This window comes from Marmota marmota, unplaced genomic scaffold, assembly GCF_001458135.2.
Source record: "Marmota marmota marmota unplaced genomic scaffold, marMar, whole genome shotgun sequence".
NCBI classification, from domain to species: domain Eukaryota; kingdom Metazoa; phylum Chordata; class Mammalia; order Rodentia; family Sciuridae; genus Marmota; species Marmota marmota.
The window spans coordinates 1,726,810-1,746,651 of record NW_025999880.1 but is presented as its reverse complement, the minus strand read 5'-3'; the positions used below and the strand labels follow the sequence as shown (position 1 = coordinate 1,746,651).

Here is a 19,842-nt window from a genome sequence, read left to right as displayed (position 1 = left end):
ATTGCTTAGAGCCTCACTAAGTTGCTGAGGCTGGCCAGGAACGTGTGATCCTTTTGCCTCAGCCTTCCAAGTTGCTGGGATTACAGGTGTTTGCCACATACCCAGCTTTCTTTAACATTTTTAATGATTGTGTAATATGTTGTATGATATTCCATAATTTAATCATCATTCCATTATGGAACATAGAAGAGGTTCTAGTTTTTGCTATGAATAATACTGTAAGGATAGAAATAATGAGTTAAATCTTTGCATTAAAGTCCCCCCACCCCCTTAGGCTTTTGGAAGCAGAATTACTAGATTGGAGGATAAGAACACAAGGTCTGGGTGCATATTGTCCTGGTGCTATAATATTTTTGGAAAACAGTTTACCATTCCAATTCAAATCAGTCTAAATAGGCTAAAAACCATGATAAGAATTTTTTAACTGTCTGAGACTTTAAAAGAAGGGTAGCATATGGGGAGTCATGGGGATAAGGTGTTTGGCAATTGTTAAAAGTTTAGTAGTTAATTTTTTTCAACACTTGATTTAATATTTAATTTTACCAGAGGTATTGGATATTACAAATGTTTGTGAATGCAGAAGTAACAGTGAAATCAAAGTGACAATTTTGATAAATACAAACTTAAATACTATTGGTTAGAGCTTGTGAGAATGAGCTAAAAACGGATTTTTTTTTTTTTTTTATGGTCAGGAAAAACCAGGACAGATACTTAAGAGTGAAAGTGGGTAATGGATTCAATAAACTTTACAAAGCGGTAATTGCAGCCCAATGACTTGTTCTATTTTTGGCTAGCTAGGATAGGCAACCTCATCATGAAGCTGAATATTAGTGATTCCTCTGTGAAACCACACCTGAAATACTTTACAAAACACTTTTCCTTTAGGTAACCAAGAATCTTAGATTGAGTCAAGGAAGTAGTTTTAAATAGTGAAGAAAAATAGTGCTACTAGTCTCTTTGCCTTCCCTGTTTTCTTATTGTCATTTCTTAAGCCATTGAACAGCATATAGTGATTGACTACAAAATAGTAAGGTAAAAAGCCATTGTCCTAAACATTTGAAAGGCAAGGACAGATCAATTATTTAGGTCAGAGTCTCTAGCCAGCATGGTGTAGAGTAAGTTCAAGAACAAGAGAATATTTGGTATTATCCAAGCCAATGAAACCCAAGTGAGACACATAGTATTAGATAAGATTTGGATATTCATACTAGTTAGGTGAAAATAAAGTGATCTGAAATGAGTTGTTTTTTTTTTTTTTTTTAACTCTTACCTCTTAACAAAGGTAAGAGATATTATCCATATAATTGTAATTCTTTAAAGGTCAACTGATAAGTCTCAATATGTTAGATGTGTTCTTTGACCTATAATTTTTAAAATAATAAAAAAAAGTTGATCGGAATAGAAATAGTTCATTTATACTAAATCTAAAGTTAGAATTTCACTTAAAACAGGTTGGAGAGACTTTTGTGAGGTGGGTGCTAGAGATCAAATACTACTTCATGCATGGTAGGCAAACAAACACTCTACCAGTGAGTTATACCTACAACCCGGCCAGAGAAGTTTCAGTTTGGTTAAAAAAGTAATATTCTTTGTTTCTTAAATTGATGGGACTTTCATGTTAAAATAGTGTAGGTAATTGTCTTAAATTTTTTGTCATAGTTGCAATTGGTTTGTATTGAAATGGTATATATTTGGATTTAGTGAGTGAAAATGCAAAACAAGTGTTAGTTGCTTAAATGGTAGGTTTGGAGTGACTTGGTATGTTCTGTTGAGTTATATGGTTCTGTGAATTTAATCTCTTGCTCTTTTTTTTCTTTTAAGAACGTCTTGCTTGGGCTGGGTTTGTGGCTCAGCGGTAGAGCGCTTGCCTAGCACGGTTGAACCCGGGTTCAATCCTCAGCACCACATAAAAATAAAGGCATTGTGTTGTGTCCATCTACACCTAAAAAATAAATACTAAAAAAAATCTTTAAAAAAATTAAAGTTGCAGAGGCTGGTCTCAAACTTATGATCCTTCTGTCTCAGCCTCTCAAGTAGTTGGACCATACCTGGCTTATCCTACACCTTTTTATGACTTTATAGTTAGATTTCTTTTTTCTTTTCATGGTGCTGGAGATCAAACTAGGCGCTCACACATGCTGGGCAGGTGCTTTGCCACTAGCCTGACAGTGCATTTCTAAGTACAGTATTTGTTTTGTTTTGTTTTGCTTTTCCTGTACTGGGGATAGAACCCAGGACCTTGCACATGCTAGGCAAGCGATCTACTACTAAGCTATATCCCTAGTCCTTGGACCGGGATTTCTAATACCACTATTATTAATTTTTTAAAAAATTTGAGTAGGTTGTTACCTATAATAAATACATTGAACAATGTATTGTTTCGACCATTTATTTATTCAGTCTTCCTCTCCTGAATATTTAGAGCTAGAGGATTACACTAGTGACTTCAATTTTATTTGATAGTGTTGGTTTTGGTAAAACTAATACATGAAAGTGCTTGAACATACCTAGTGTGTATGAAGCTGTATTAAGTATTATTATTACTTTCATCCTTTGGAGGTGTTAATGAAGATTGAGAAAGAAATCTAGAAACAACATATTGGGATTGATAAGCCTGAAAATTGGATATTTGGTTCTTCAGATAGTGAGATTTGGACAGTTTATCTATATGTATTGAAGAAGAAACTTCCAGAACAGTAAAATCTGTTGAGATGGAAACATGTCTCTGAACATGGGATAACAATTACAGAATTGGAAGCCTGGAACACTGATTTTTCCCCTAATAATAAATAGTACATGTGCATTGTAGTGAATTTAGAACACATAAAGAAAAAAGTCATGTATTGGCCTACTATCTAATCACATATATTTATTTTCTTTCTCTGTAAGATAAAATATACACATATAAAAAATGACTCATTATACATGCAGGTTTTGATCCTATGAATTATAGTATAATCTTTTGGATTGTTAAATTGATGTTTGTATTATTGTCCATTCTTTCAGGTGTGGTGTGCACCTTTAATCCCAGCAACTCAGGAGGAAGACCCTGTTAAAACAAAGAATAAAATGGTCGCTTGCCTAGCACGTGCAAGGTCCTGGGTTCCATCCCCTGTACAGGAAAAGCAAAACAAAACAAAATAAATACTGTACTTAGAAATGCACTGTCAGGCTAGTGCTCAATGGTGGAGTATCTGTTTAGCAAGTGCAAGCTTTGGGTTCAATTCTCAGGACTGGAGGGGTAAAAAAAGAATCCACTTATTTCAGTCTTCTTCATTCCTTAACAATTCAAGAAAAGATTTTGTATTTATTGCTTACATTTTCCTTTGTTGTTGATGAGGTCCTATTTATTGTTAGAACAGGTATATTTTAAATCTTTTATTTCTAATGTGGAAGGAAGAGAATGGTCTCGTCCACTGAAGAAGCAGGTTTTCATGGTGTTGGATGGAGAAGGGAGAGAAGACCACATGCAGCCAAGTGGGATTTTTGTTTTTGTTGTTTTTATTTTTGGTTTTGCCTTAAACAGGTCTCTCTGTCCTGATTTCACTCTTTGGGTATGTAGCAGTTTGAGGCCCTTGTCATCTGGAAATAGTTTGTTCTAGCACAGTATGTTCGATATCTTTAAAGTTGTTTTAGTTAAGATATACATGTGTTATTTTATTTCATTGTTATGAAGGTAGAAGTTTTATCCAGATTGTGTCTCTGGATTTGGGATGCTTCTGTAACTGATGACATCTTAACAGTTAAATGACTCTTGGTTGTACATTAACTGTGATTCTTCTTGAAATATGTAGCATTACAGCACAGTGGAATTTACTAATTACTAATTCCCTTTATGTGACATACTGAAACATCCTTAAACTTTAAGCTTTATATCCTCCTTCCCCTGTTAGTGTTTTGATTTTTTTTTTCCCCCTGAGCACATCCCCAACACTTTTTATTTTTTATTTTGAGATAGGATCTCACCAAGTTGCTTGAATCTTGCAGTTGTCCCTCCTCAGCCTCCCATATCGCTGGGATTACAGGCCTGCACTGCCATGCCTTGCCAAATTTTGATATCTGAGTAACTACTTCAGTGTACGCTTTTAGTTCATGTTTAGAGCAGGCATTTACTATGCATCAGATACTGTTCTAAAATATGTAGGGTATTTTTTTAATATATATATTTTTTTAGTTGTAGATGGACACAATATGTTTATTTTATTTTTATGTACTGTTGAGGATTGAACCTAGTGCCTCATGCATGCTAGTCTGGTGCTCTACCAATGAGCCATAACCCTAGCTCCACAATATCCTTATATATTTTTAAATATTTTTTTTTAGTTGTAGTTGGATGTAATACCTTTATTTTATTTATTTTTATGTGCTGCTAAGGATCAAACCCAGCACCTTGCACTACTATGCGAAGTATTCTATCCCTGAGCCACAACCCCAGCCCCTATTTACTTATTTTTATGTGGTGCTGAGAATCAAACACAGGGCCTCACATATACTAGGCAAGCGCTGTACCCACTGAGCTACAACCCCAGCCCTATATAAGGTATTTTGTGGACAGGAGGCGGGCAGTTTTTCACTACTGGAAACTGAACCCAGAGCCTCTCATATGTGAGGCAAGCACTATACCACCGAGCTGTATCTGAATCCTGATATATATATATTTTTAAAGTATTTAAAAAGATTTATTTCATAATCATGAGGAGTTAACTAAAAACATCAGGTAATTTGACTTTTAAGTACTGTTATTGGCTACTGCAAAAACAACAATAATTTTTTGCAATACTGGGGATTGAACCCAGGGATGCTCTTCCACTGAGCTACACCTTCAGTCCATTTTATTTTTAAAAATATTTTTAGTTGTAGATGGACACAATATGCCATTATTTTATTTATTTATTTTTATTTGGTGCTGGGCATTGAACCACATGCGAGACAAGTGCTCTACAATTGAACTACAACCCCAGCCCCCATTTTATTTTTTAATTTTGAGACAGGGTCTTGGCTAAGTTTCTAAGGCTGGCCTTGAATTGAGTTGTTGGGTTTTACTGGCATGAACTATCTTATATGGCTACAAACACTTTAAAATATAACTTAACCTCACAACTATTCTGTGAGAGATAAATATTGGAAATTATTACTTAATTTTCTTTTGCAAATGAGGAAATTAAGAATCAGGTTAACTTATGAGTTATAAAATAAATGTTAAGTGACATAGCTTGAATTTGAACTCATGTCTGTCTGACTTCATTGTCCATGCTTTTAATGGTATATACCATTCTGGGTTTAGAAGTTTGTATACTGCCTGGTGCCGTGGTACACGCCTGTAATCCCAGCAACTCTGTCTCAAAATAAAAAGTACTAGGCATATAGTTCCGTGGTTAAAAGTCTCTGGGTTCAATCTCTGGAACTGAGGGGTCGGGGAGGAGATTTATTTACTTATTTATTTTTGTGCATGGAATTGAACCATGGAGTGCTCTACTTTTTTAAATTTTGTTTTGAGATAGGGTCTTGCTAAGTTGCTGAGGCCGACCTTGAATTTGTGATCCTCCTGCCTTATTCTCCCAGTTGCTAGAATTACAGGCATGTGCCACCAAACTGGTAGTATATTTAGATTTTTTAAAAAACCTCTTTGTGTGGGATGGGATTTTGAGGTCTTATTTCTGTCTAGGAGTTTATAAAAAAGGCTGTATAATGTGTTTGAAGAGAATAAAATATTTGATTCCTGTTCTTTTTGCATTTTAAGATGGTGATGGAGTTTCCTGACAATGTGTTAAATCTCGATGGGCATCAGAATAATGGTGCACAACTAAAGCAGTTCATTCAGGTAATAGTTTTTAAAATCGATGTTTTCAGTAGTGTGTGTATTTAAAGAATCATTTAGAATTTAGCTGTAATAAATAAAATTAAACTAAGTTTAAGTTTTGTTTTACCTATAGTTAAACTGAAATGTTTTAGTTTTTACTATTGCTGTGGTGAATATGTTTACATAACTGATATATGTGCCTGTCATGTGAAAGAGACACTGTGGTGCTAACATTTTACATGTCCATAAGGTTCTGCTTCACCTGGCCTTCTTTCCTGTTTTTTTTTTTGTTTTTTTTTTTTTAAACTCAGGGGCACTAGACCACTATTTAGAGATAAGGTCTCACTTAGTTGCTTAGTGCCTCCCTCTTGCTGAGGCTGGTGATCCTCCTGCCTCAGCCTCCCCAGCTGCTGGGATTACAGGTGTGTGGCACTGTGCCCAGCTTTTCCTGGTTTTTAAAGATAGGGTACACAGCTTTTCATCAAGAACTTGTTGGGGGCTGGGGATATAGGTCAGTGGTGGAGAGCTTGCCTAGGATGTATGAGGGCCTGGGTTCGATCTCCAGCACTGCACACACACACAAAAAGAATTTGTAGGGTTTCTTCTGTATGATTATTTTGTTCAAGTTTAAAAAATAATCCTATTTTAATGAGCTTTCTGATTTTTATTCTTAGGAAATATGATATTTTATAAATGCATTTAAATATATAACATATAATTAAGATAATGGAAGATTACTTGTTAGTTTACTTCAGAACTCGATTTCTACCTTTAGAGAAAATTTTAAATGAAAAGTTAAAGGTAAATGTGAGAAAGTGCTTTTTGTTAATTGTCTTACCCCTCCATCTATTTTTGGTAAATCTGAAAGTGTTATTGTAGAGTAGCTCTTCACTCCATTTGGTAGAAGTTATTTACTAGCGTTTTGCCCATTTCTGAACAGCTGTGGTTTTTAATCGTTTTTCTACCTTGTCATAATCATCAGATAATATTCGTATGCACCAGCATATTACTGCAGGCTCCCTCATAAGTAAGATGGTCCTGTTCTCTCCCACTAATTCATAACACATGTGTCTATACCTCCAGGTTGTGAATTGCTGCTCTTCATGATCACCATGCTAATTTGACTCCTATAGCTAAACATAGTGTGTTGTTTAAAGTTGAAGAGAAGATATGGTAAAGCTGCATTGTCACCTTCTTCTTATTATTATTATTTTTAATATTCACTGAACAAGTCCTCAATTTCCAGATGCAGCAGATGCAGGGCTTCTTTTTGTTATGTCAGGGTGCATACTCCTTAACCTTGGCATATTTGCTCAATGGTATTTTAGAAGTTTGTATACTACCGTTTTTATACTGTAGATTGAGTTCAGTTCTTTTCACTCTGGATTCTAGAGCAGAGTGGTTTGTGGAGCAAATTCTGTGCAGCACAGACAAGGCTGATCACTTTGCCTTTCTAACTCAGTTGTAGATAAAAGTGGTAAGCCCTTGGCAGGTTGTACTTACTGTACAAGGATAGGAACCCCAGTAGTGGTGAAAGAGTACATTTTATGTCTTAAGGATTTTTCACTTTACTTTTTTTCTTTTTCTTAGCGACACAGTATGCTTAAGCAACAAGATCTAAGTATTGCCATGGTTGTAACATCACGTGAAGTCTTGAGTGCACTTTCTCAGCTTGTCCCATGTGTTGGTTGTCGTCGCAGTGTGGAGCGCCTCTTTTCCCAGCTTGTAGAGTCTGGAAATCCTGCCCTTGAACCCCTGACAGTAGGACCCAAGGGAGTCCTATCTGTAACTCGAAGCTGCATGACTGATGCAAAGAAGCTTTATACATTATTTTATGTACATGGGTAAGTATAATAAATTAAGAGAAATGATTTTGTTAACTTCTAAACAATTTGTTAACAGTGATGGTAGCTTTTTTCCTAAATTTGGTTGGGGCAGAAATTAAGAGAGGGATACAATAAACATATAATTTGCAATTTATAAGTTACATAGTAGAACCAGTAGAGAGGGATAGAGAATGAGTATGTAGAATTATTAAGAAAGGTGGTTAGGGAAGGCCCTTCTGCTAAAATGCATTGAGTATGGACTTGAATGAAGGAAGTGAGGGAACCATATAGATATCTAGGGGAAGGAAGTGAAGGAACAGCAAATAAAAAGGTTTAGAGGTTGGAGTTTTCTTGTCATGTCTGAGGAACAGCAAAGAAGCCACTGTGGCAGCAACCAGTCGAATGAAACGAACAGTAAAATAAAAGATGAGATCAGAAGAATAATAAAAGGTCCTATCATGTAGTACCTTGTAGATCATCCTAAGGTCTTTTTACTTTTAGTGAGGTGGAAAGCCTTGGAAGGTTTTGAACAGATGAACAACGTAGTCTGACTTGAAGTTTGGCCTGCTGTGACCTCCTTATTGAGAATACAGTGTATATGTCGGGGTATGGTACAAAGGTAGGAGTAGAAGTAGAGAAATGGTGGCTATTTAATAATTCATGAGAAAGATGATGGGTGACTTGGGCTACAGTAGTAATAATGGAGATTGTGAGAAATGGTAGGATCCTGGCAGTATTTTGAGGAAATAGTCAGCAGGATTTAAGATAGATTAATTGGAAGAGACCTTTGGGCATGTAAGGACTGACTGATTGTGTCCCTTACTGAGATGGGCAAGTCTGCAAGGAACAGTTTGATGAGAGCTCACTTTTGGATTTGTTAAGTGTGAAATACAATTGGATATCCACATACAGAGAGATGGTATAGAGCTATAATAGTGGGTCATTAGTGAGAAAAGAGGTCTGAAGGCCAAACCCTAAGGTTTTCCTGTTTGAAGATGGTGGTGGGTACGTCTTCTCCAAAGAAGCTTTGGAGAGTTTTTGAACAGATGAACAACATAATCTGATTTTATGTTTGAAAAGGATCACTGGCTGCTAAGTGAAACCTAGAATGTAAAAGGCAAAAGGTGGTAGACCATTTAGGAGGCCAGCTATTTGCAGTTGATAAACTAGAGGTGGGTGGGTTAGACAAGGATAGGGGGAGTATTAGAATTCTAGATAGGTTTAAAAGTTAGTTGACAAGTTGGAGGTAGGGTATACACAATAGCGTTACCTGGCATTCTGTAAATTACATTAGAGATACATTCTGTATTTGCATAAAATTTTTGTTGATGGATCTTCATTTAGGTTATGTATTCAGACAACATTTGGACAGAGGAAGATAGCTGAGAGTCATGTTGTAGCAGTAATAAAATATTGGAGTGCCAAGCACATTGCTAGATAAGTAAAACAGGTATAGTCTGGGGGAAGCATTGAATAGAGCAGGTTTATTTCAACATTTTGACTGGCTGGGAATGGAAAGGGGAAAATGAGTGTACAGACTCTTTTTGGACTAGCATATGTTTGATGAGAAATTTTCAGAGTAAGTGAAAGTATCTCTCACATTGCCCTTATTATGAAACGGAAGTAAGTAGAGATTTCTAAAATTTGAAAGAAAAATGACTATTAACCTTTAAACATTTATTTTTCATTAGGTCCAAACTAAATGACATGATAGATGCTATTCCAAAAAGTAAGAAGAACAAGAGATGTCAGTTGCACTCCTTAGATACGCACAAACCAAAACCTTTGGGGTAAGTGGAATTAAATACCAAAGTGCTTCATCATTGTTAATATTATAAATGTAGATTATATTTAGTAGAAAGAGTAAATACCTTGCTAGTTTCAATTCATTAATTGGTTACACTCTAATATTTGTCAAAATAAGTATGTCCTCTGGTTCTGTAGGTCTTTCTGCATTGAAACCATATAGTGTCTCTGTAGTTTTGATTTTTAAAATTTTTTTCCTTACATTGAATATGTTTTAGGAGAACGAGATTGAGATTTTTGAGGGATTTTCTGTAACTAATATTAAGATTCTCAACATAGTGGTATCATTCTTTGATCAACAGTCATAATGTATAAATTATTTTTCCTATCTTGTTTTTATATCTCCCTAATAAATGCGTCAAGAATTTAAAAATGTGCCTTGTTATGGCACATACGACAGTTATGGCAGTATATATCTATGTAACTGATGTGCACTTTTTTTCATGGTGTTGGATGCTACCTCATCCAATGGTGCTTTCACCCCCTATCTCCAGGCATATTAGCACAGTTGTCTCTCACTAAATTCTTTGGGATGGGATTGTTAAGGAGGAGACACAGAATTTGAAGGGAGTTTCTAAGAAGTAACTTTTTGTTTTGGAGAGAATGGGATGATATAAAATTCTAATTCTGAGTTAGTTTTTGAAGTTAAGTTTTTAATATCTCAGTATCATTGGTACTACTGTATAGACATTTTCCTCTCTAATATAAAGACCTGGATGGTCAGGTGATGGTAATGTTTATATAGTATATTAGGAGTTTTGTTTTTAATTGGTGCATTATAATAGTGGGATTTGTTATGCCACATTTGTACATGCATATGACATAATTTGATTAATTTTACTCCTCAGTAACTTTTCTCCCCTCCTTCCTCTTCCTGATCTGTATTAGGTTTTTTTTTTTTTTCTCTCTATACTTGGAAATGAAAAGTTTTTAAATTTTTATCATGAAATCCATCATAAATTCAGAAGAGAAGACTATACAAGTAGTACCATATATTTTTTTTCTTTTTTGAAACATGGGCTCTCTGTGTAGTGTAGGTTGTTCTTACACTCATATGTTCAAGTGGTCCTCCCACCTCAGTTTCCCCAGTACAAGTAGAGACTGTACAAAGACTCCCCAACCCTTGTACCTTCACCCAGATTTAATAGTTACCAAACTCTACATTTGTTTCATTTATATACCTTTTCCTTTGCTGATGTATTTTAAAGGAAGTTCAAGGCATCATGGTACTCGGCTCTTACTATGTGCATTTCCAAATACATGGACATTTTCTTTTATAATCACAATGCCATTATAATACCCATAGAATTAACATTATGCAGTTAGTACTCAAGAGTTCCCTTAGTATTGTTAAGTGTCTTTTTGCTTTGGTTTGTTTGAATCAGTATCCATATAAGGACTACACATTGCATGTTATCTAAACATGGGAATATGCTAAAAGCAGCAAAGCTTTATATAGCCTAAAGTAGTTCCTAAGGATACTTGTTCTTTTACATATTTATCAATATCTTTAGAGAATTTCTGATTTTCTAAATGCAGAATTTTGTCAACGTTTTCTCATGTAGAGAGTGATCTTTTGACTGAAGGAACAGAGTAGTATAGGATAGTGAAAAGCCTGCTTTCTGCTTCTTTTTTTTTTTAAATGCATATTATATTGGTTTTTGAACCTTAGGCTTTACACATGCTAGGCAAGTGCTGTACTGTTGAGCTACACTTTAGCCCCTTTATGCATATTCTTCATTGAGGAACTAAAAAGCAACAGGTACCCCATATCTTATACATCTGTACTCATTGCTGCCTTCCTTTAAAGACCAGTCTTTCCAGTTTTGCTTTGGATTTCATCTACTCTTTTGTTCTCCAGTGACTTTGCTTTGTCAGTTAATCTTTTATTTAATTGACATATAGCTGTTTTCCTATATTTTAGCTTATAAACAAAAAACCTCCACAGAATTCATATTCCCCTCTAGCTATATCCTCAATATATGGGAAGTCAGATGTTTTTGAAAGTTGTTTGCTAAGTATGGAATCAGTTGAATAGAATTAATTGATCTTAAGCAAAATCTCTCCACTCAGGTAGTTTTTTAGTTATTCTAACATGCTATGTGGATACCAGGCCATTGAGTGAGTATAGTCTCTTTAATCAAGTCACCCTCTCTACTTTGGTTGGTCACCATCATTTTATGTATTTTCATTGTTATACCTCCCTGATTTTTTTAATGCTTTCTCCAGGGAAAGTATAATATGACTCATTAGGTTTTAGCGTAATAAATGGCAACAATCTATGTCATCTTTTCTGAGAGTGTTCTCATATCCATGCAAGTAACCAGGTTATTGTCTATCTGGGAGTAAGTTTGAGATCTTAAAGAAAGGTTTAGTCCAGAGTTCTTGTATGTCTGTAGCTGAGGATTATCTTAGAGAATGATATGTAAAATCACCTGGAGAAAGAGTAGGTTAAGAGAAAAGAATATCAGGGAATTTGATTTAATGGTAGAAAAGAAGAAGCTAGTAAAGAAACTAGAGAAAGAGTGGCCAGAGCCAGGTGGGTTGGTACATATCTATGTACATCCTGGCCACTTGGGAGGCTGAGGCACGAGAGGAGACTGAGGCACAGGGGAGACTGAGGCAGGAGGATGTCAAGTTCAAGGCCAGTCCCAGAAATTTAGCAAGGCCCTGTCTCAAAATTAAATAAATAAATTAATTTAAAAGTGAAGGTATTGAGGATGTAGCTAAATGGTATAGAGCATTCCAAGGTGGTCTGGTCAGCTGTGCTGAAATGATTCATTGAGGGCCCCAAAGTAGACACTGGATTTGGGAACTGATAAGAAGAGCAGTGGTTGAGTGAAAGCAGAGTCTATATTGGTGTAGGTGGAAAAGTGAATACACTGTGAGCTTGTGATGGATTAAGCTGTGAATGGAAAAGATAAGAATAGAACAAAGTAGAAAGAAGACTACTTTTTCTAAAAGTTTTATTTTATTTATTTATTTTTTTTACAGGGGATTGAATCCAGGGTTGCTTAACCAATGAGCCATATCCTCACCCTTTTTATTTTGAGATAGGGTCTCACTAAGTTGCTTAGGGCCTCACTAACTTGATGAGGCTGGCTTTGAACTCATGATTCTCCTGCTCTCAGTCTTTTGAGTTGCTGGGATTCCTGGCATGTGCCACTATGCCTGGCTTGAAAGTTTGATCTTGAAGAATTGAATTCATAGGACACAATAGAGAGATTATGGCTAATTTCCTGATTTGAGCTGTGGGTCACGAAAACATAATTAGAAAAAGAGGAAATATTAGGGCTGTGAGTAGAAGGATTTAACATAGAAAGTAGAGCAGGAGTTGAGGTTTTTGTTGAACCTTGTCCTGAGCCCTTGTGAGGGAGTAGGGAGCTGAATTATTTGTGTGAACTTAGTTGGGCTGGGGGTTGAGAAATACCTATTTAGCTATATAAAGTAGTTTAAGTAAATACATATTCAGAGGTTTTTCTATCATAAGTATCTAGGCAATGAATTTCTAGAGCATTCCAAGGTGGTCTGGTCAGATGTGCTGAATGTGCTTCTGATTTAGGCTGGGGGTTGAGAAATAGGACTGTAACAAGTCCTGCAGAAGAGCTGCTAGTTGTTCAAGAAAAATCGATTCTCCTTAAGTGGAATATAAGACGTCCATTTCTCTTGGAATGCACACATGTGACAAAGCAAAGTTCATGACCAAATACTACATTGAAACCAGTGGGGGAGGGGGAGGGGAAGTTTTAAGTCGATTTTAAAATAATTATCATATAGTACTAATTTAGACTATGTAAAGTATTCATCTTAGTATACCATCTTTATTTTAATAAGTGTAAAGCTTATTTACTATAATAAAATTAATCTATGACTTTCCCTCTAATTGTAAATATGAAAGTAGATACAAGTTTTGTTGCCATGGACTAGCTTTTTTAAAAAAATTCAATCACATTAAGTAGATTAAAACTTATTAGAATTTTCAATTTGTGGAAGGTTGATCCATGTTTATAGGTAAAAATATAATTTTTTCAGCCCTTTCATCTTTAGAACATACCAAGTATATTTGCTCATAAAATGCTTAAGTTTATAAACCAATTGCTATCTTGATGACTGTAAATATTGTTGTTAACTTATATTAGGTAAACTATAGTCAAGCTCAAGTTTTTATATAAAGATGTGAGCACATATTTAAATAACATTTTAATATGATTAAGTATGTAATCATTATACAAATTTGTAAATGTACCCTACTAATACTTAAATATGTTAATGAGTTCATGCTTTTAAGACTGTAGAAATTATTCCTTCAGATTATCTCAGTGTCACTAAGCTTTGTACTATACTGTACTACAGTGAAGGGAGCAGTAGCAGTGTCAGTTCAGAGAAGTTAAGTACAGATAAGAGAAGTAGTGAAGACCACAGGAAGGACAGCAAGTGTAGGATCATTTTCCATTATGGACCTTTCCAGGGAACAGCCAGGTAAAATCAAGCAATCCTTTATTCTGCCTTTTTTAACGTTTTAACCTTATGTATTCCTCCTTTTCACTAATATGTTTGTTCTTTCTGCAGAGGTTGTTGGATGGATGTATGGGAACTAATGTCCCAAGAATGCAGGGATGAAGTAGTTTTAATTGACTCTAGTTGTCTTTTAGAAACACTAGAAACATATCTGCGAAAACACAGGTAAGTCTAAAGGTCCTTGTGATATAGTGTGGAAGGTGCCTTAGCTGTCAGTCATCAAGAGTGGCCTGTCACTGCCCTCCTTTGTATGATAGCACTCCAGCCTTCCCTTTAATACCTAGCAGTAGGCGGAGCTTATTGTTAGGGTAGGCAGTTCTTTTATGAGATGACTTTAGTGTTAGCCTTGTTTGACCCAGTGTCTCTTTTTTTATACTTTTTATCTATTTGTTCTGGACCAGCCTTTCAAGAAACACAGATTGACTGAATCAAAGTATACTTAATCACTTGTTTTTATGATAAAATCATTTTATGATGGCATTTTCAAAATTAAAGTTAAGTTAGTACTTTTTACTTTGTAATATTTTGAAGTATTTCTCCTATAATTGTTTGCCAAGACCTTTAAGTAGAGTTGGAATTCATGTGCTTCATGTACTATAAAAGTAACTTCAGATTTTTCTTTTTAGAATACTACTTTTACAAAGGAATTTTCTAAGTGTCATTAACATTTGGAAATTCGTAGGGAGGGAGAGTGCAGTAGGAAAGGAAACTGGTAAGGGAGCCATCTAGAGGTGGCATTCTTGGGGGGAGTTCTACTGTTATGAATTTGTCACATGTTGGGTTTGTGGTTATGTGTTCTTTGACTTTGGGACAGATACACACAATTACTTTGGGGCTACTTCTAAAAAACATAGGTAAATGCTTTTAACAACTGGTGTTATCAAGATTGGTGTTTGATATGGCAATGAGCTAATGACTTAACTACATACTAAAGTTCATTTCTTTTTTCAGTTACAAACTTCCTTGTTTATTTGCTTTTTTCTTTGGTTATATTCCAAAGAGTAAAGCATACGTCAATTATTTGGAGCTGGGGGAAACTATATAGAGACATAAAACATACATCCTTCCTCTTTATATATGATTTGGTTTACCCAAAAGATAGCTTTTTGGTGGGTTGTGATAAGTTACTATTCAGAACTAATGTTTTAGAGTTTCCTGTATTTTGGGGCAGTGTTTTATATTCATAAGAAAGTAGAGTCTATTTTATAAATATCTTCAGGATGGAGAGAAAGTATGGTAAGAGAGTGAGGGAGATTGATTTGATTCTGAGTTCTATCCATTTTAACTTTCTACAAGTTATTTTTCTTTGCCTGTTTTTTTTTCTTCCTTAAGATAAAAATTATGGTATTAATCTTATAGAATTTATTATAGGATTAAGTTGAATTTGTCAGGATAGATGATACATAGTAAGGTTTACTTGGAATGGTATCTGACAATGTAGGAAGAATTATCAGTGAACGCTTGCGTGCTGGATTTGCAGATCTTTATCATTCCTATTTCTAGTTCCTGTTTCAGGTACAGTTTGAGTTTTTGAGGTATAATCAGATATAATCATCACCATCATCATTTAGACATTTCAGAATGTCTAATATACTTTGTTGGCAGTATGTACTTTTTTTTAGAGCTTTATAATAAAGATTTAACAACACCATTTAGCTAGTTAAGTATTATGATAGTACATCATTAGAAATGAGGTGTTAGGAAACTGAACCCTCTGCTTTAAAAGTTTTAAAATTCATGGGCAATATTTCTTTTGCATATGGGAAAAATCACTTTCATTTCTGCTTCCATAATTTTTTTCTTTCTTTTTTTTGGGGGGGGGGGGATGTGTGTGTGTGAGGGATTAAACCCAGGGCCTCATGCATGCTAAGCACTCACTCTACCACTGAACTATGCCCCAAGTCCCATATAAACCCAGGGCCTTTTGATGTTGGATAAGCACTTGCTGCATACTTAATTATAGTTGTATAATCAAACCTATTAAACTATTCTGAGGATTTAAGGCAATAAGATAGGGGAGAAATATTTCAAGTTTTATTCTATTTGTTTACTTGACTAAAGTTACCATTTCTAACCTGAAAAATGTAGAAGTATTATTTTTTCTGTGTTCATTTTTCCTCACCGAAAGGAAAAATTTCCTTTTCTTTCTTTATAAAAGAACAAAAAGCATAAATTTACCCTCCTAACAAATTTTGTTGTTGTTGTGTTTTGTTGTTGGTACCTGGGATTGAACCCAGGGATGCTTAACCACTGAGCCATATCTCCAGCCCTTTTTTTTAAAACTTTGAGATAGGATCCAAATCTCTATTGTGAATACTGCTGCATATATTTCTTATGCCCAGGAGTGGGATTGCTGGATCATATGGTAGTTTTATTTTTGAGGAACCTCCATAGTGGTTTCCATAGTGCTCTACCATTTTGTATTCCCACCAGTATTGTGCAGAGATTCTAATTTCTCAACATCCTTGCCAACACTTGTTATTTTTTGTTTTTTAATAGAACGCATTCTAATAGGTATGAGGTCTTTTCTAATTGTGGTTGACCATTTGTATATCATCTTTGGAGAAATGTCTGTTCAGTTCATTTATCTTTTTTTTCCCCCCTCATTGCTGAGGATTAAACCCCAAAACTAGGACTTCTAGTACTATAGGGTTGCTAGAGCAGTGCTCTGCCATTATGATTTATCAGGTTATTTGATTTTTGTTGTTTTTACTGAATTGTGAGAGTTATATATTAACCCCTTATCCAATATATGGTTTGCAAATGTTTCTCCCATTCCGTGGTTGTCTTTTCACACTGCTGATTGGTTCCTTTCTTATACAAAGTCTTTTTTTGTTGTTGAAGTGGTTTTGGGGATTGAACCCAGGAATTCCTGCATGTTAGGCAATTACTCTGCCAATAAGCTATATTCCTAACAATAAGCTATATTCCTAACCTTTATTTATTTAATATTTGTGGCACTGGGGATTGAATCCAGGGCCTTGTGCATGCTGTGCAAAAACACTACCACTGAGCTATATTCCCAGCCCTTTTTATTTTTGAGACAGGGTTTCTTTAAGTTGCCCAGGCTGACCTGAAACTTGCAATACTCTTTCTTTAGCGTTTAGGAGTAGCTTGGATTACTGACCATATGCCTGCCACCACTCCCAGCTGTGCAAAAGTTTTAAAGTTTGAGGAAATCCCTATTGTCTTGTGTCAATTACCTCTGCTTTTGGTGTCATATACAAGAAATCATTGCCCTATGTAATATGCTAAGACTGGCCTTGAACTTGCAATCCTCCTGCCTCTATCTCCTAAGTCACTGGTATTATAGGTGTGTGCCACTGCACCTATATTCATTTTTAAAGTGTTAGGTAAATAAAAGATTTAATGTTGCTTGTCAGCATTATTGCCTCTGTTTATCCAGGGGGGCCTCTAATTTAACCTGTATACATTTAAAGAAGCACAGTTATCCACTATCAGGTCAGAAAGACATATGCACCAAAGTAATGTGTGGCAATTATAAGACTAAATACTGTAGTAAGAAACATAAATCAGAAATAATAGCAGACTGGCAAGGTAGTGTGTACCTGTACTCTTAGCTATTCCTCGCTACTCAGGAGGCTGAGGCAGAAGGATCACTTTGAGTTCAGGTGTTTGGCGACAGCCTGGGAAATGTAACAAAACCCTGTTTCCTTCTTAAAAAATCCTGGGCAGGTGGCATATGCCTCTAATCCCATCAATTCAGTAGGGTGAGGCAAGAGGATCACAAGTTCCCAGCCTCAGCAACTTAGTAAAGACCCTGTCTCAAAATAAAAATTGAAAAGGACTGGGGATGTAGCTCAGTGGTAAATACCTCTGGGTTCAACCCCCATTACCTACACCCTTCCCACAAAAGAAAAGAACAAAACAGAAATAATAGGAATTCAGAGCAAAACGGAGAATTCATTTTCAAACGGAGAAACAACACTTTAATAAACAACAAAATAATATTTAGAAATATTATTTTGGTGTGAGAAATGCATTAGCACCAGGAAGAGTGGAATCAAGGAAGCCAGTTAAGCTTTTTATTTTTATTTTATTGTTTTCTTTCTTCTTGTTCAACTTTTAAAACCAGGGCTGAGGGAATCGAAAAGAAGGGACTTACAAGAGATGTAGAAAAGACAGAATGAATGTTAATTGACTCCACCCTTAATTGGCGGACTTGGGGGAGAATTTAGAATTAACTGAGGTTTTTCTAGACTGGTTGACTTTTAAGAGGGATCAAGAGAGAACACAGAACAGTATTTCCTGTCTCTGCTGTCTCACTATTTTCAATATGGGTTTGGCCTTCAGGCAAGAACAGAGACTTGAACACAGCTATAGTGTCATGAGTCATTATAGACATGTTGGCTAAAGTCATGGGAGTTGTTGAGTTCACTTGGAAGATGAATTTAAGTCAAAAAGATCAAAATTTCCTAGTTCCATCACAGCTGTTCTTAGAGAGCCAGTTAGTAATATTGTGAGCCTGATTTCTTTTTTTTTTTTTTTTTTTTAATTAAACCAAGTTCTTACTTGTTTCAGGAATTCAAAGATGAAGAAACCAGGCTCTATTGTTTTATTTCTGATTGATAAATGTGAAAACATTCTTTCTCCTCTGAATTGACATAATTCTTCTGTACTTTTGACACATTATATACACTTAAGTTTAAACACGTTTCTGTGTATATGTTCTCTATATTATGTCTGTGTATGGAGATATATACATTTTTGGAAGAAATAATTTGACATTTTGGAAATTATAAGTAAAATTTGAAATGCCTGTAACACTTTGTCATTCTTCTCTCCATCCCTAGCCTCACCTCCAAATGCTTAACTAGTGATGTGCTTAAATGTTGTAATAAAAATTTATATCAAAGTTTATTGGCAGAAGATAACTAATTATTTTAAGAGATGGGAAGAAGAGAGAACTTGGCTAAGAGTCATTGGTTTGTTGCCTCTGTTGTTTTATTTCTGATCTGTACAAATAGCCCTTGAAAGAGAGATATGCTAGCCCTTGGTAACTAATACATTTTGGGCATGTATTTTATGAAATAATAAGTAAATATCTGCCTCATTCTTTTAGGCGATGTGCTTCTTTACTTTAAAAAAAAATCATTTCCAAATGACAATCTAGCTATATTCATGTAATCCCAAATTTGTGTTTATCTTACATGTATATGTTTTTGTTTTGTTTTGTTTGTTTGGTTTTTGGGATGGGATCTTGCTATGTTGCCCAGGCTGGCCTAGAATTCCTGGACTCAAACGATCTTCCTGCTTAGCCTCCTGAGTAGTTGGGACTACAGGCATGTGCCAGTGTGCTCAGCCATGTGTATGTTTTTAATGTGTGTATGGAGGCTTTTTTATATCTGGGAGGGGAGTGCCATCATCTAGTATACTGTTATATGCTGCATGAAATAATTACATAGCCAATTCTTAACTTCGAGGTTTTTATTTTCAACAGGTTTTGCACTGATTGCAAAAATAAAGTCCTTCGCGCATACAATATCCTTATTGGTGAGCTTGATTGCAGCAAAGAAAAGGGCTACTGTGCTGCACTTTATGAAGGCTTGCGGTGCTGTCCACATGAGCGACACATACATGTTTGCTGTGAAACAGACTTCATTGCTCATCTTTTGGGTCGTGCCGAGCCAGAGTTCGCAGGAGGGTATGAGTATGTAGTTTGCTAGAATGGGTTATCTAGCGCTTTGCTTCATTTTATTACTAAGTTTATTTCCCTCATCTTCTGCCTCAGTACATATATGTATGAAGTATGCCTATATTGATTGTGCTTTCTTAATTGATTGAGTGAAAATATGGAAAAACTGTGGTGTGTGGTTTAGTCCTCTGCTCCTTGCTTGAAGGGAAGGGAGGCAGCCCCCCCCCCCCCCCCCC

At 35.5% G+C, this 19,842-nt stretch overlaps 1 protein-coding gene across 5 annotated transcripts in view; it reads left to right on the top strand.

Moving 5' to 3' along the window:
- Ggnbp2 (gametogenetin binding protein 2) overlaps positions 1-19,842 on the top strand; it is a 33,753-nt gene that overhangs the window by 3,455 nt on the left and 10,456 nt on the right. For 2 of the 5 annotated variants that reach the window (XM_015495358.2, XM_015495361.2), the window contains exons 2-7: positions 5,741-5,821; positions 7,391-7,644; positions 9,318-9,416; positions 13,786-13,911; positions 14,002-14,115; positions 19,412-19,621. In XM_015495358.2, coding sequence (XP_015350844.1) covers positions 5,741-5,821; positions 7,391-7,644; positions 9,318-9,416; positions 13,786-13,911; positions 14,002-14,115; positions 19,412-19,621 — 884 coding nt within the window. The remainder of the gene's footprint in view (positions 1-5,740; positions 5,822-7,390; positions 7,645-9,317; positions 9,417-13,785; positions 13,912-14,001; positions 14,116-19,411; positions 19,622-19,842) is intronic. The other 3 variants (XM_015495357.2, XM_015495360.2, XM_015495359.2) reach the window with 3 other exon arrangements.